Source organism: Anomaloglossus baeobatrachus, chromosome 12 (assembly GCF_048569485.1).
Source record: "Anomaloglossus baeobatrachus isolate aAnoBae1 chromosome 12, aAnoBae1.hap1, whole genome shotgun sequence".
Lineage (NCBI taxonomy): Eukaryota > Metazoa > Chordata > Amphibia > Anura > Aromobatidae > Anomaloglossus > Anomaloglossus baeobatrachus.
This window is the reverse complement of record NC_134364.1, coordinates 91,404,822-91,419,838: the sequence shown is the minus strand read 5'-3', so window position 1 is coordinate 91,419,838 and position 15,017 is coordinate 91,404,822. Positions and strand designations below refer to the sequence as shown.

At 51.6% G+C, this 15,017-nt stretch overlaps 2 protein-coding genes and 1 non-coding gene across 6 annotated transcripts in view; 2 read left to right on the top strand and 1 right to left on the bottom strand.

The window, feature by feature from the left end:
* Positions 1–6,649, bottom strand: part of LOC142258169 (uncharacterized) — a 67,268-nt gene extending 60,619 nt beyond the window's left edge. Inside the window, exons 1-2 of one of the 2 annotated variants that reach the window (XM_075330664.1) lie at positions 6,427–6,649; positions 5,219–5,267 (exon numbers count right to left, since the gene is read on the bottom strand). In XM_075330664.1, the coding sequence (XP_075186779.1) occupies positions 5,219–5,260 (42 nt within the window). In that variant the 5' untranslated portion in view covers positions 5,261–5,267; positions 6,427–6,649. Of the gene's footprint in view, positions 1–5,218; positions 5,268–6,272 lie in introns of both variants that reach the window. The other variant, XM_075330663.1, reaches the window with a different exon arrangement.
* Positions 6,650–7,069: 420 nt separating this feature from the next.
* On the top strand, positions 7,070–15,017 carry KHDC4 (KH domain containing 4, pre-mRNA splicing factor). Of its 3 annotated transcripts, none has more exons than XM_075331077.1 (14): positions 7,070–7,144; positions 7,997–8,243; positions 8,331–8,459; positions 8,533–8,609; positions 9,099–9,151; positions 9,382–9,545; positions 9,625–9,836; positions 9,950–10,010; positions 10,388–10,445; positions 10,627–10,886; positions 10,975–11,124; positions 12,047–12,159; positions 12,297–12,385; positions 12,847–15,017. In XM_075331077.1, exons 1-14 carry the CDS (start codon positions 7,128–7,130, stop codon positions 13,041–13,043), a joined length of 1,827 nt encoding a protein of 608 aa, XP_075187192.1. In that variant the 5' UTR covers positions 7,070–7,127; the 3' UTR covers positions 13,044–15,017. The 3 variants fall into 3 exon arrangements, with proteins under 3 accessions (XP_075187192.1, XP_075187194.1, XP_075187193.1); XM_075331078.1 differs by lacking the exon at positions 7,070–7,144 and adding an exon at positions 7,691–7,854; XM_075331079.1 differs by lacking the exon at positions 12,847–15,017 and having other exon boundaries at positions 12,075–12,159.
* LOC142258657 (small Cajal body-specific RNA 4) lies at positions 10,042–10,171 on the top strand. The gene has a single exon (XR_012727834.1).

The window sequence follows — 15,017 nt, the reverse complement described above, 5'->3', positions numbered from 1 at the left end:
AAGGAGATATCCTGATTAAGATGAAAAGAGGATACCACCTTCGGGAGAAACTCCTGAATGGGGCGCAGCACTACCTTGTCCTGGTGGAAGACCAGGACGGGAGTCTTGGATGACAGCGCTGCCAGCTCAGACACTCTCCGAAGAGATGTGATCGCTACCAGAGAAGCCACTTTCTGGGATAGTCTAGAAAGTGAAACCTCCCTCAGAGGCTCGAAGGGCGGCTTCTGGAGGGCAACTAGTACCCTGTTCAGATCCCATGGATCTAACGGCCGCTTGTACGGGGGAACGATATGGCAAACCCCCTGTAGGAACGTGCGCACCTTAGGAAGGCGTGCCAAACGCCTCTGAAAAAAGACGGATAGCGCCGATACCTGACCTTTAAGGGAGCCGAGCGCCAAACCTTTTTCTAACCCAGATTGCAGGAAAGAAAGAAAGGTAGGCAATGCAAATGGCCAGGGAGACACTTCCTGAGCAGAGAACCAGGATAAGAATATCCTCCACGGTCTGTGGTTCTTAGCGGACGTGGGCTTCCTAGCCTGTCTCATGGTGGCAACGACCCCGTGGAATAATCCTGAAGACGCTAGGATCCAGGACTCAATGGCCACACAGTCAGGTTCAGGGCGGCAGAATTCCGATGGAAAAACGGCCCTTGGGACAGTAAGTCTGGTCGGTCTGGTAGTGCCCACGGTTGGCCGACCGTGAGCTGCCACAGATCCGGATACCACGCCCTCCTCGGCCAGTCTGGGGCGACGAGTATGACGCGGCTGCAATCGGATCTGATCTTGCGTAGCACTCTGGGCAAGAGTGCCAGAGGTGGAAACACATAAGGGAGCCGGAACTGCGACCAATCTTGCACTAGGGCATCTGCCGCCAGCGCTCTTTGATCGCGAGACCGTGCCATGAAGGTTGGGACCTTGTTGTTGTGCCGGGACGCCATTAGGTCGACGTCCGGCCTTCCCCAGCGGCGACAGATTTCCTGAAACACGTCCGGGTGAAGGGACCATTCCCCTGCGTCCATGCCCTGGCGACTGAGGAAGCCTGCTTCCCAGTTTTCTACGCCGGGGATGTGAACTGCGGATATGGTGGAGGCCGTGGCTTCCACCCACATCAGAATCCGCCGGACTTCCTGGAAGGCTTGCCGACTGCGTGTCCCTCCTTGGTGATTGATGTATGCCACCGCTGTGGAGTTGTCCGACTGAATTCGGATCTGCTTTCTTTCCAGCCACTGCTGGAAGGCTAGTAGGGCAAGATACACTGCTCTGATTACCAGAATATTGATCTGAAGGGTGGACTCCTGCTGAGTCCACGTACCCTGAGCCCTGTGGTGGAGAAAAACCGCTCCCCACCCTGACAGACTCGCGTCTGTCGTGACCACCGCCCAAGACGGTGGTAGGAAGGATCTTCCCTGTGATAATGAGGTGGGAAGACGCCACCCTTGCAGAGAGTCCTTGCCGTCTGTGAAAGGGATACTTTCCTGTTCAGGGATGTTGACTTCCCGTCCCATTGGCGGAGAATGTCCCATTGAAGTGGACGCAGATGAAACTGCGCAAACGGAACCGCCTCCATTGCCGCCACCATCTTCCCGAGGAAGTGCATGAGGCGTCTTAAGGAGTGCGACTGACCTTGAAGGAGAGTCTGCACCCCAGTCTGTAGTGACCGCTGCTTGTCCAGCGGAAGCTTCACTACCGCTGAGAGGGTATGAAACTCCATGCCAAGATACGTTAGTGATTGGGTCGAGACAGGTTTGACTTTGAGAAGTTGATGATCCACCCGAACGTCTGGAGAGTCTCCAGCGCAACATTCAGGCTGAGTTGGCATGCCTCTTGAGAGGGTGCCTTGACAAGTAGATCGTCCAAGTAAGGGATCACAGAGTGTCCCTGTGAGTGCAAGACTGCTACCACTGCCGTCATGACCTTGGCGAACACCCGTGGGGCTGTCGCCAGCCCGAATGGCAGAGCTACGAACTGAAGATGGTCGTTTCCTATCACGAAACGTAGAAAAACATTGGTGCTCTGTAGCAATCGGCACGTGGAGATAAGCATCTTTGATGTCTATTGATGCTAGGAAATATCCTTGAGACATTGAGGCAATGACGGAGCGGAGGGTTTCATCCGGAACCGCCTGGCCTCCACGTGCTTGTTGAGCAGTTTTAGGTCCAGAACGGAACGGAAAGAGCCATCCTTTTTTGGCACCACAACCAGCTTGGAGGAAAACCGTGTCTTGTTCCTAAAGAGGAACCGGGATTACCACTCCTTCTGCCCGCAGAAGAGCATCTGCTCGGTGGGGACGTTCTGAAGAATCGAGTCGGAGGACGAGAACAGAACTCTGTCCTGTGCACGTGGGCACACTGTCCCTCACCCACCGGTCTGTGACCTGTGGCAGCTAAATGTCGCCAAAGGCGAGCGAGTCTGCCATCAACCGCGGATGCGGAGAGATGAGAGAGCTGAGAGTCATGAGGAGACCGCCTTGGTAGCGGTTCCTCCGGCTGCCTTCCTTGGGCGTGATTGAGCCCGGCCGGAAGCTGAGCCCCTCTGAGGCTTTTCAGCCCTTTTGGACGAGGACAATTGGGACCTGCCCGAGCCTGGGAAGGACCGAAACCTCGACTGTCCTTCCAGGACAGCATTAATAGGGTAAGTCGCAATGCAGACATTGCGAGGTTACGGACGCCCCTGCGGCACAGATGTACATGTGCTCAAGACCAGCTGCGCAAGAACAGCTGAAAAGCTTAGGGTGCCCATACGGCTGTGAATGCCGGAGCAACCGACACGCCGATAGCCTCATAGACAGATTTCAACCAGAGTCCATCTGTCTGTCAATGGCATCTGTAAGTGAAGTCCCATCTCCACTGCAACTATGGCTCTAGCCGCAAGCCTGGAGATTGGAGAATCCACCTTTGGACCCTGGGTCCAACGCTTGACCACGTCAGGGGGAAAGGGATAACGTGTATCCTTAATACGTTTGGAGAAAACGCTTATCTGGGAAGCGTGGTGTTCCTGGACTGCTTCTCTGAAGTCAGCGTGGCGAGAACAATACTCAATATACGTTTGAGCTACTGAAATGGGATTTCTCCTGCTGTGAAGCTGACTCCTCCGCTGGGGGAGCTGAGGGAGAAAAGATCCAACATTCCATTGATGGACGCTATAGGATCATTCCTTATGGCGTCACCATCCGGTGTATCCGGAGTGAGAGCGGTGTCAGGATCAAAGTCCTGATGAGCTACGTCTGCCTCATCATACAGAGAGTCGTCCTGGGACCCCCCCCGGAGCACCGATTTTATTCCAAATGAGGGTGGCCAGGGAGCAATGCTCCAGATTGCCCATGGCCTGTCCGGACTGCAAGTCTCTATCCCATCGCAACTCCGTCCCTGTCCTTGGACAGGGTTGAGAGGTGGTTCTTTTGGTCACGTCAAGTAGAGACCCCGGCTGACCAAGTGCTACAGGGGAGCATTGCACACAATGGGGTTCAGTGCCGTGGAACAGTATCACATGCAGTAAAAACAGCATCGAAAGCCTGTGTTGCTTATATGCTGCTGCCGACTTATAGAGCCAAGAATGGCGACCGTACAGTGCAATGTATAGCATACAAGCATAAAGTACAAATGAACACTGCAGCACATGCAGTACAAGCAGCATAGAAAGCCTGTGCCTTGGCACCCTTGCTTTTTTGCTGCTGTTGTGTAGCCATCTAGGGGAATATAGCCCAGAATAGCGACCATACAGTGCAATGTATAGCATACAAGCATAAGTACAAATGAACACTGCAACCCCTGCAAAACAAGCAGCATAGAAAAAAACCTGTGCCTCAACACCCTTGCTTTTCTGCTGCTGTAGTCTAGCCATTCTATGGCGAATATAGCCAAGACTAGCGACCGTACAGTGCAGTGTATAGCATACAAGCATAAATACACATGAACACCTCAGTACGTGCAATACAAGCAGCATAGAAAGCCTGTGCTTTAGCACCCATGCTTTCCTGCTGCTGATGTGTCGCCATCTAAGAGGGCATATAGCCAAAAATAGCGACCTATGCAGTGTAAGCATAAAATACAAATGGACAAACTGCGGTATTTAGTGTCAGCACTTCAGGTGCCGCTTACCGCCCGCCTATAAGCGGGTGTGTGGTCGCCCTAGTCCTGTGCCTGGTTGCCCAGAGTCCGTTCTCTCAGCTCGGACTGCAGGAATGGCTGCCGGCGTCCTTCTCCAGCTCGTGTGAGTAGGGGCGGGCCGTGGGCGTGCCCCTAGTCAGAGCGGGAAACCGGCGTCCCACAGTGTCCAGTGAGAGGGCTGGAGCATGTAAATAAGGCTCCAGCCCTCGGCGCTGCTGATTGTACAGCGTCTCTCCCCTACCCTGATTGACAGGGTGGGGGCGGGAACGAAGCGGAGCTAGGCCGCAAAAGCCGGGGACTGGATTTATAAGCGCCGCCGCCGTAAAAGCGCGGTCGGCGCTAAGTCCCCGGCGCACTACAAGTCCCAGCCGCGCCGCCGCTCCCGGAGCGTCCGGCGCGGTAGTTCCCAATAAATAAAGTCACTCAGCTAGGCTGCAGTGACTGTAACCCTTTACTGTCCCCGGCGCACTAGCACACCCAGCAAGTCTGGAGTGTGCTGTGCCTGTGTGTACGGGGACACAGAGTACCTGAATGGTGCAGGGCCATGTCCCTGAACGGCACTCCCGCTCCACATCCAGCAGGTTCAATGGGTCTGTGGATGGAGCCCGGCCTCAGGGCTTTGGGGCCGGTAAGATCCCACTTCCTCAGAGCCCCTCAGGGGGATGGGGAAGGAAAACAGCATGTGGGCTCCAGCCGCCGTACCAGCAATAGGTACCTCAACCTTACAAACCACCAGTGGGGTGAGAAGGGAGCATGCTGGGGGCCCCATATGGGCCCTCTTTTCTTCCATCCGATATAGTCAGCAGCTACTGCTGACTAAACAGTGGAGCTATGCGTGGATGTCTGACCTCCTTCGCACAAAGCCGAAAACTGGTGAGCCAGTGATCCCACTGGGGGTGTATAGCCAGAAGGGGAGGGGCCTTACACTTTTTAGTGTAATGCTTTGTGTGGCCTCCGGAGGCAGTAGCTATACACCCAATCGTCTGGGTCTCCCAATGGAGCGACGAAGAAAAGGATGATATCAGGGGCCCCTTGTAGACTGGCGGTGAGGTGGCACCAGGTGAAGACGGGTTCTGTACCTACCACCTAGAACTGAGTGGCTGCGGTACTTACATGGCACCTATGGATGATTTCTTTTTTCTCCTTGTCCGCCATGCTGATTCTGCAATGTAAAGAAAGATGTGAGGATGATGTGGATGGAGCACGTCGGCCACCATTACAACATGTCTTGGTAAGTATAACCCCTCAACAACCCATGGCGGACATATTTATCACAGTATAAACTGGCTCAGGAGCTGAGTTATACAGCCATCTTATGCCTGTGATTGCGCGGCTGGAGCTCACAGAGGAGTGACCTTGAAATAACATCACTGCAAGAAATGGCTCCCATATATTGCCCCTCACATCATCAGGGGCTGTAAGGAAGCCCCCAGGACCACCTTACAGAATACTGATACATTGTGCTGTGCCAGTGGTGAGCGGCCACTGCCATGCTCGGGTACACAGTAATCGTAACTAACAGTCAGATGCTCGGATAGGCTTGACTCGTGTACTGGGTATGATGGAAGTCAATAGGGAATTTAAGCAGTTCTGTGTTCTCCACTGACTTGCATTGCACTCGGGTACTCGGGTCGCGCCGAATAGAGCATCCAACCGCTTGTTACGAGTACCTGAGCATGGTAATGCCCACTTATAACTGGTAATGTATGAGTATTGTAGTAGGCAGTCCTGGGGTCTTCTTTATGGTCCTTGACTGGGGGAGGTGGGGGTGTAATGAAGCCCCCAGGACTGTCTACCACAATTTTAACATTTAAAACCAAATAAAAAATAAAATACCTTAAAAAAAAACACATTAAAATAAATGTATTAAACCAAAAATCATTTCAAATTGAAAATATACATTTTTAAAAATCCCCATAAAAAAATTGACAAATGAAAAAAAAAAAAAAAAAAAGTAGGAATTTTACATATCAAAAAAATAAAAACAAAAATTACAACATAAAAAGAAAATAATAATATTTAGAAAATAAGTTTAAAAAAATAAAAATGAAATATATCTTAAAATAAAACAAAATATCTCAAAACAAAATACATTTAAAAAATGTTTTTAAATATCTTAAATCCTCCCCAACAAAAAAATAAAATAAAATGATGGCCTCCCCCTTACCAGTGGCTAAATAACACTATGGATATTATCGCGTTTCAGGACGGTGGTGAATGATGCGATTTCTTCTTGGCAGGAAGGGGTTAAACTCAGCAGCGCAGCCTCCAGTATTGGGGTCCCGCACCCCTTCTCCCTCCGCTTGGCACAGACACCTCACCTCACACTTCGAGCGCGGCTCCCTCTCTCCTCGCCACCGTTCCTCGCAGACCCACACCGCCCTCAACTACGAGCTAGTGGAAACACAGTCGGAGTCTGATTGTCTCCGGTGCCGCAGCCATTTTTGAGGCGGTATCCCGTTGGGAGCTCATGACTAAGGCTCCGACAAGATGGAGGACGGAGAGAAATAGGTATAACACAGCGGACAAAAAAAAACAAATAGCGCTTTGATGATGTCATGACCACGTGATCAGTAACTTGATTAGAATTCTCTTATTCCGGCTGGGCTAACGGAAATGTAAAAGCGCCTATTGATGACGTCATTTGCTGTGCGACCAGTCGCGTGTGGGAGAAGCTTTGGGCTATAAAGATTTCTGAATAAGTAGCCAAGCAGGAAGCATAAGTTTGTCTCCATGAACAATACTAATAAAGTTTTTACTGTGTCAAAGCATCCAGTCAGAATCCAGGTTACATTTTTCCAAAGCTTTTCAGAATACAAGCTGAGTTCCAATTAGTTGCTTAGTAGACGTGACGTCTGTTGTAGTTACACCGTCTGACACGCAGACGGCGCCCGCACGACTCGGCTGTACACAGAGAGGCGCTCTATACAACTGTTAGGGGGCGTGGCCTGTATTACAACGACGTTCGTACGTCGTGACGTGCCTGGAGGTTGTCGTGAAGGCGGAGAGCGGAGCTGTCGCCATGTCAGCGATGAGCGGGTGAGGAGTGCTGATGTATATTGCCCTCACTCTGTGGGGTCCCCCTTGTGGCCCAGTGTAGGGCGCTGAGGCTCCTGCAGTCCCGGGTCAGCGATGAGCGGGTGAGGAGTGCTGATGTATATTGCCCTCACTCTGTGGGGTCCCCCTTGTGGCCCAGTGTAGGGCGCTGAGGCTCCTGCAGTCCCGGGTCAGCGATGAGCGGGTGAGGAGTGCTGATGTATATTGCCCTCACTCTGTGGGGTCCCCCTTGTGGCCCAGTGTAGGGCGCTGAGGCTCCTGCAGTCCCGGGTCAGCGATGAGCGGGTGAGGAGTGCTGATGTATATTGCCCTCACTCTGTGGGGTCCCCCTTGTGGCCCAGTGTAGGGCGCTGAGGCTCCTGCAGTCCCGGGTCAGCGATGAGCGGGTGAGGAGTGCTGATGTTGTATATTGCCCTCACTCTGTGGGGTCCCCCTTGTGGCCCAGTGTAGGGCGCTGAGGCTCCTGCAGTCCCGGGTCAGCGATGAGCGGGTGAGGAGTGCTGATGTATATTGCCCTCACTCTGTGGGGTCCCCCTTGTGGCCCAGTGTAGGGCGCTGAGGCTCCTGCAGTCCCGGGTCAGCGATGAGCGGGTGAGGAGTGCTGATGTATATTGCCCTCACTCTGTGGGGTCCCCCTTGTGGCCCAGTGTAGGGCGCTGAGGCTCCTGCAGTCCCGGGTCAGCGATGAGCGGGTGAGGAGTGCTGATGTATATTGCCCTCACTCTGTGGGGTCCCCCTTGTGGCCCAGTGTAGGGCGCTGAGGCTCCTGCAGTCCCGGGTACAGTCATGTTGGGATTGGACATCTTGTTTTCATTTCTCTTTTTATGTTTATAGACGGAGAAGTAAATGGGACCAGCCTGGCCCTGCAGCGTCCGGCCTCCTCCACCCCGGGGTGATGCCGGTTATCCCACCCGTCCCCACCACTATGTTCATGCCATCCTCTGAGGACAAACTGCCGGTGTGTGAGACGGTGAGCGCCCCCTCTGGAGCCCTGGACGCAGCGGCCGCTGTGGCTGCCAAGATCAACGCCATGCTGATGGCCAAGGGGAAGATCAAGCCTGCCCTGAGCATGCCGGACAAGGTGAGGGCATCCGGCAGGGTCACCGGGCCACTGCCCTGGGCCCCATGTCTCCACCCTGTCGCTGACACTCACCCTCATATTTTCCAGGTCCCGGACGCTGCAAAGCCTCCAGCTGCTACCAAGAGCAAAGACGACCTAGTGGTGGCTGAAGTGGAGATCAACGACGTTCCCCAGACCTGCCGGAATCTGCTGACCCGGGGGCAGACGCAGGATGAGGTGGGTGCACCGCCCTCTGACCACAGATTGTGAGGAGAGCGATCATTACATTCCACGCTCTCCCCCTCTGCAGATCAGCCGGCTGAGCGGAGCTGCTGTATCCACCAGGGGGCGATACATGACACCGGAGGAGAAAGTCAAAGGGCCAGGGTACGTGCAATCTAGCGGGGGTAAGAGGGCACCTCTGATCCTGGGACAGTTAGTGGGGAGACTTGGGGTATCCTTATCAGGGGTGGGTCTGGCCAACCTGACCTGATCCCTGGGTAATGAGTACATCCCCTTTACCTCCATTTAATGCGATATTCCCGGATCTATCTACAGATCTGGCAAAAATTGTTTCTAAATGATTATGAACTTGTTTTCTTTGCATTATTTGTGCATTGTTTTGTTATTTTCTCATCTTCAGAAAATAAATGCAAAATGTATTGCTAGCAATTTGGAGACGTTGTCAGTAGTTTATAGAATAAAGGAACAATTTACATTTTACTCAAAAATATACCTATAAAGAGAAAAATAAGAACTGACAATTTTGCAGTGGTCTCTTAATTTTTGCCAGAGGGCTGTATTTGGGTAGGGGGTGGAAACTTTACCCCGTGGTGCCCATTTCTCATTTCACTGTCTGTTCCTTCCTTCTGGCAGGGATCGGCCGCTCTATCTCCACGTTCAAGGCCAGACAAGGGATCTTGTGGACCGTAAGTGGCATATTGTAATTGTACCACGGTGATGTCTTGCGCAAGGTGGGTGGGTGCGACACCAAATGGGTGGAGCACTGCATGGGTAAAACTGGGTGAGGTGTGGGGGTGTGGCATATTGTCGTGTGGTGATATGTGGGTCTCAAGATGAGGTGAGGTCTCAAGGTGATGTGCGACGCGATGCAGCATGATACATGCAATATGACAGGCTCCGTTATTTACGTTCTCAGGAGCAGTGAATAGAATTAAGGAAATCATTACTAACGGAGTTGTTAAAGCTGCCACTGGCTCCAGCCCGACCTTCAACGGTGCCACGGTTACCGTGTATCACCAATCGGCCCCTGTGACGCCAGCAGCCCCTGCGGCTCCTCCCAAGCCCTCGTTCCAGTCCGGAGTATGTATTCCTTCCAACCCTAATACCTGCCTTTTAGATGTTGGGGTGCGGAGAGCTCAGATTTGTTTTCCGCTTTTAGTTGCACTATGTCCAGGACAAGCTGTTTGTGGGGCTGGAGCACGCCGTGGTCACCTTCAATGTGAAGGAGAAGGTGGAAGGGCCACTCTGCTCCTACCTCCAGCACATTCAGTTAGAAACTGGTGCCAAAGTTTTCCTGAGGGGGAAAGGCTCGGGGTGCATAGAGCCCGCGTCCGGCCGGGAGGCTTTCGAGCCCATGTACATCTATATCAGGTTTGTGATTACACAACCTTCTGGGCACCACTTACCTCCTGATACAGGAGCGGAGAAGTGGAGCGGTGCAGATGGTGTGAATATCTGAGTGTTTTCTCTCTCCTTCTCTACAGCCACCCAAAACCTGAAGGCCTAGCATCTGCCAAGAAGTTGTGCGAGAACCTCCTGCAAACAGTGAGTACCCAGACCTCACTTGTAGTTGTAATGTGGAGGGTGAAGAAAGCAGAGTCTGTGAAGTGAGATTGTGCTGATACTGCCCTCCGACAGCAAATGTATGGTCAGAGAGCAGCCGTGCTCCCAGGCAGAGCCAGGGCTGACTGCACCATGCAACATCCACCCAGGCATGATGGTCCTGGCCCCCCATATACACTGCAGTGGCATCTCCTATTGAAGTGAATGGGAACGGCCACCAACTTCTGCATGTAGCCGTGCCGTTTCATCTGGTCTGTGGTATATATGAAGCTGCGGTCTTTAACAGAAAGATAAATACAAAGATGATGTTCTTTGCAAGACCACCCCTTTAATTGTGTAAATGGCTTTCTGTCCTGCAGGTCCATGCAGAGTATTCCAGGTTCCTGAGTCAGATTACGTCGCCTGCTCCTCTGCCCGGTACGTCAGCCCACTGTCTGGACACCAGACTCCCCTCTGCTTCCTGTCAGTGAATGGCAGTATCAGTTGTGACGGCTGTTACAGTTGTTTCAGGTTTATTCAGTCGTGTGAGCAAAACAGCTGCGACTCCAGAGATGCATTTTACCTGCACTAACACATTGTTACAAACTCACTTTTTTAGGCTATGTTCAGCAACCAGCGATATCAACTGTTCCTATCCAGCCTCCATACTATGCAACAAATGGCTACCAGGCTGGTTTTCCTGTGGTTCCAGCCATACCGCCACAGCAACCGGTGCAAGTGCCATATGTAGTACCCACTGCAATGAGCAGCCCAGTACCAGCAGTACCTGCCGCTGTACCCACCATGCCCGCTCCTGTACCCCCTATACCAACACAGTATCCGATCGCACAAGTGCAACCACCTGTGACCGCTATTCCAGTAAGTGACTGCACCAGCATACTAGTGAGTGCAGCTCTGGAGTATAGTACAGGATGTAACTGTTTAATGTTTTTTTCCTCTTCTTCAGGCTCCTATTCCTAGTCCATATGTTCCGCCTGCTCTTGTTAAACAAGCCACTGCACATCTGCCAATTCCCAACTTAACCCCTCAAGGTCAGAAACGGCGTTTTACAGAGGAGCTTCCAGAGGAACAAGACTCCGGTCTGCTGGGTTACCAGGTGCTTTAATGCCTCTCTATCCATCTGTATCTCCCTTCGCTTTCTCTGCCCCTTGTATGAACTCTGGTTTTATGGCCATCGCTCTCGATCTAGTGATCAGCACTGGGAGACATTGACTCTTAGGGGTACTTTGCACGCTGCGACATCGCAAGCCAATGCTGCGATGCCGAGTGCGATAGTCCCCGCCCCCATCGCAGCTGCGATATCCTTGTGATAGCTGCCGTAGTGAACATTATCGCTACGGCAGCTTCACATGGACTCACCTGTCCTGGGACGACGCTCTAGCCGGCGACCCGCCTCCTTATTAAGGGAGCGGGTCGTACCGCGTCACTGCGACGTCACACGGCAGGCGACCAATAGGGGCGGAGATGAGCGGGATGTAAATATCCCGCCCACCTTCTCCCTACCGCATATCCTACGGGAGCCGTGGTGACGCCGGTAGATGTTCCTCGCTCCTGCGGCTTCACACACAGCGATGTGTGCTGCCGCAGGAGCGAGGAACAACATCGGACCATCGCGTCAGCGTAATTATGGATTACGCCGACGCTACACCGATGATACGATTACGACGCTTTTGCGCTCGTTAATCGTATCATCTAGGCTTTACACACCACGATGTCGCCTGCGATGCCGGATGTGCGTCACTTTCAATTTGACTTCACCGACATCGCACCTGCGATGTCGTAGTGTGCAAAGTACCCCTTAGTGCCTCAATCATTTGGCTCATTAGAAAGGGTCCCAGTAGGGGGTCTCCTCTGTGATAGAAGGGAATTTCTGGACTGCAGATCTCATACTGATGAAGTTCTTGTAGTCCTAGGGGGTTTCTGGGTAGCCCGGTTGCCCGCCCCCCATGCAGCAGGAGTAGGAGATGGCACGCACCTGTAGTATTGCTAATAATGCCACTGTGTCTTTCTGCTCATAGCATGGACCCATTCATATGACTAATTTAGGTACAGGCTTCCTGGGCCAGAATAAAATGGACGCTGGAGTCGCCAAACCAGACACCGCCGTCGGCAAGGAGCGAGAGAGGGACAGGTGAGATGAGACTCCATGGGCTCCATCATCATGCTTGTAGGCCAGTCACCCAGGGGACCTGCCGTGAGCATAGATGCCCGCAAGGTCTGGGTCTCACAGCTGTCGTTACATTCAGTCTGTTATTAACCCCCCTGCAGGCAGCTGATGCCCCCACCAGGGTTGCCACTGACAACGCAGAGGAGTCCAGAGGAGCGCAGCAGCTTGCGGAGCTATGAGGGTGCAGATGGTGAGTGTTGTGAGCCCCGGTAGGTGGAACCCCCACTCCCCGCCAGATTTTCGCCTCCTCCCCGGATTCTGCAGGCTGCCGGTGCCTAGAGACGGCCCTGTGTATGTTATACTGCTCCTGCCACCCATTATACATCGGCTGGGGGGGCAGCTTGGTGCAGTCTCAGGTGTCATCTCTAACTGCATATTTTTGTATTTTTTTTGTGTCTTTTTTTTTTTTTTTTTTTCTCTCTCCATTTGCTCTTCTCTTCCATGACCGTGGACTGCGTGCCTGTGCTGTGCTTGACCCGACGCGTGACCCGCCCGGGGGGAACCCTCACAAAACTCCCGACTAATGTGTTTATTTCTCCCGAATTAACGGATGCGGGTATTTTCTCTCTGGTTGTGTCCATATCCCTCCTTGTTTTTGATTCCCCCCCCCCCCCCTCGTCGGCTCTTGTTTCGTTTTTTCTTTTTTTACAGATTCTCCCACCAAAAAGATGAAGGCTGATAAAACGTTTGGGCTGGTAGCATACGCCGGAGACTCATCTGACGAGGAGGAGGAGCATGGGGGGCACAAGAGTACGGGTTCCTTCTCTCCGGGGTGGAATGTAGGATACCAGTATCCCGCCTCCCAGCAGCGGGCCAAACAACAGATGCCTTTTTGGATGGCACCGTAGCTTGTTGGGTAGATTCTGGTCCACGAGGACCTGTAGCAATAATTCAGCATGTGCTCACCACACAAACGCGCGTATCAGACTTTATAAGCAGGAGCAGGTAAAGAGATGACAATGGGATCAATCTTTCCCTTCTCCCCATCCAGTCCTTGTCCTGCCCCCCTCTACGCTCTTACTGTTCTCTTGAGGTCTGCCAGAGCTGGCCCTTGTACTTCATCCTCGTAGACCAGTGGATGGCAACGTCTGGTATTATGACATAACAGCTCCTAGCATGCCCTGCTCACCTGGTGCAGTCGGGTATGCTGGAAGGTGTAGTTCTGGAGTTGCTGGCCCTTCTACCCCCTGTGTATTTTCACCTGTCTTATTCAATAGGACTATTCTGCGTGTGGGTAAAAAGCATTTTCCTAATAGGCGATAAGTCAATCGAATCTGTGGTCAAATGAGTTCCCCAATCTAACAACGGGAGGTGACTTTCAGGGACTGAAAAGTGTGATTCTGTTCTTAAAGGGAATATTTCATCTCCCCAAATGTCAGCCTGCAGATAAAGGGTTAATCTGAATGCTGTTCAGCCACCATATTGAGTGTGGCTATCAACAGACAATAATATAATATATTTATTCATTTATATAGCGCTATTAATTCCACAGCGCTTTACATACATTGGCAACACTGTCCCCATTGGGGCTCACAATCTAAATTCCCTATCAGTATGTTTTTGGATCAAACCTTATTCCTCCTGGCAGCCCCCTTCTGGAAGGAATAACGTTTTCTCCCTGTAGCTGCGCTTTCAGTAAGTGGCTGGACAACATTGAAACACAGTTTACCTGCAGCTTGTTCGGGGGGTATGCTTGGGAGGGTCAATTTGGGAACTGTCGCCTGGCTGATAACCATTAATGGGGATACACAGGGAAGGAGCCACAGTACTGCATCCACACCACCCTCTGGATCTGTGAGGACATAACCTAGCCATATGACAATGTTTTTGGCTCAGAATACCCATTGAAAGGGTAAATCATAAACTTTGTGGATTCATTTTTTTTCCCTTTATTAAGACGTCTTCTCAGTCACTAAAGGGGTATCTCAGCTTTTCCTCCCTTCTGTGTCAGCAGGTGACATTACTGACAGTTAATAATGGTCGGCTGATATGGATGTGATGTCGCTGGCTCTCTACTTTACCAATGCAAATGGGAGTGGAACTGGAATACTTCTTGTAAATGAAAGTAAACCTTTGCCGGACGGTTCCCTAGTTCACAACATGATAGGTGCCATTTTAGTTGTTGCACCTTGTGAAGTGATTTTCTGCTATGTACAACTTTTGTTTCACCTATTAAAGGTAGGGATCCCAAATTGGTAAGGAAGGTAATGACCATTCTAAAGCCATGGCTACATGGTTAGGTTGCTTGCGATTGATTGGGCTGTAATGAATATTGGGGTACTGTAATGGGGTCTATCCTCACCCCACAACTCTTCTATATATATATTGAGGCTATAATGTATTTTGGAGACCTGTGATGGGGGTTGGGGGGTCTCAATTTACCCCACGATTCTTCCATATATGTTGTAGATTGAAACCTGAGTACCGCTTGGCATGTGGTATCTGCCAGCTGAGTTGGGTGGAGGGATGTGTGGAATAGGATTACCGAGCCCCCTTTATTCTAACATCTGCGGTAATGTTAAATCCAGTACCATTAGGAGCTTTGTAATTTCTGTAGACCCCTTTCCTGTATACACAGATACACTCCTCTCCCCTCACTCCGTGCTCAGTCACCCTCCCCCCTGTTATTTGCATGTTGTCACCGTGCTCGGATATTTATATCTACACACTTGATCGCAGCTGCCTCCTATATACTCCCGATCTGTTCCTCGTGTCAGGATCCCTCCCCGTCCATCTCCCACCTCCTGCTTTGTACCTTATTGTCTTATTTTGCTGTAAATATGGGAAAATCTTTTATTGTAAATAAATGTATTCATATTCAA

Bases quoted from the DNA above. Each gene is read 5' to 3' on its own strand.
- KHDC4 (XM_075331077.1), top strand. The intron at 8,244-8,330 runs GTGAGGGCATCC...CATATTTTCCAG, and splicing joins CCCTGAGCATGCCGGACAAG to GTCCCGGACGCTGCAAAGCC. The intron at 9,152-9,381 runs GTAAGTGGCATA...TTACGTTCTCAG, and splicing joins GACAAGGGATCTTGTGGACC to GAGCAGTGAATAGAATTAAG.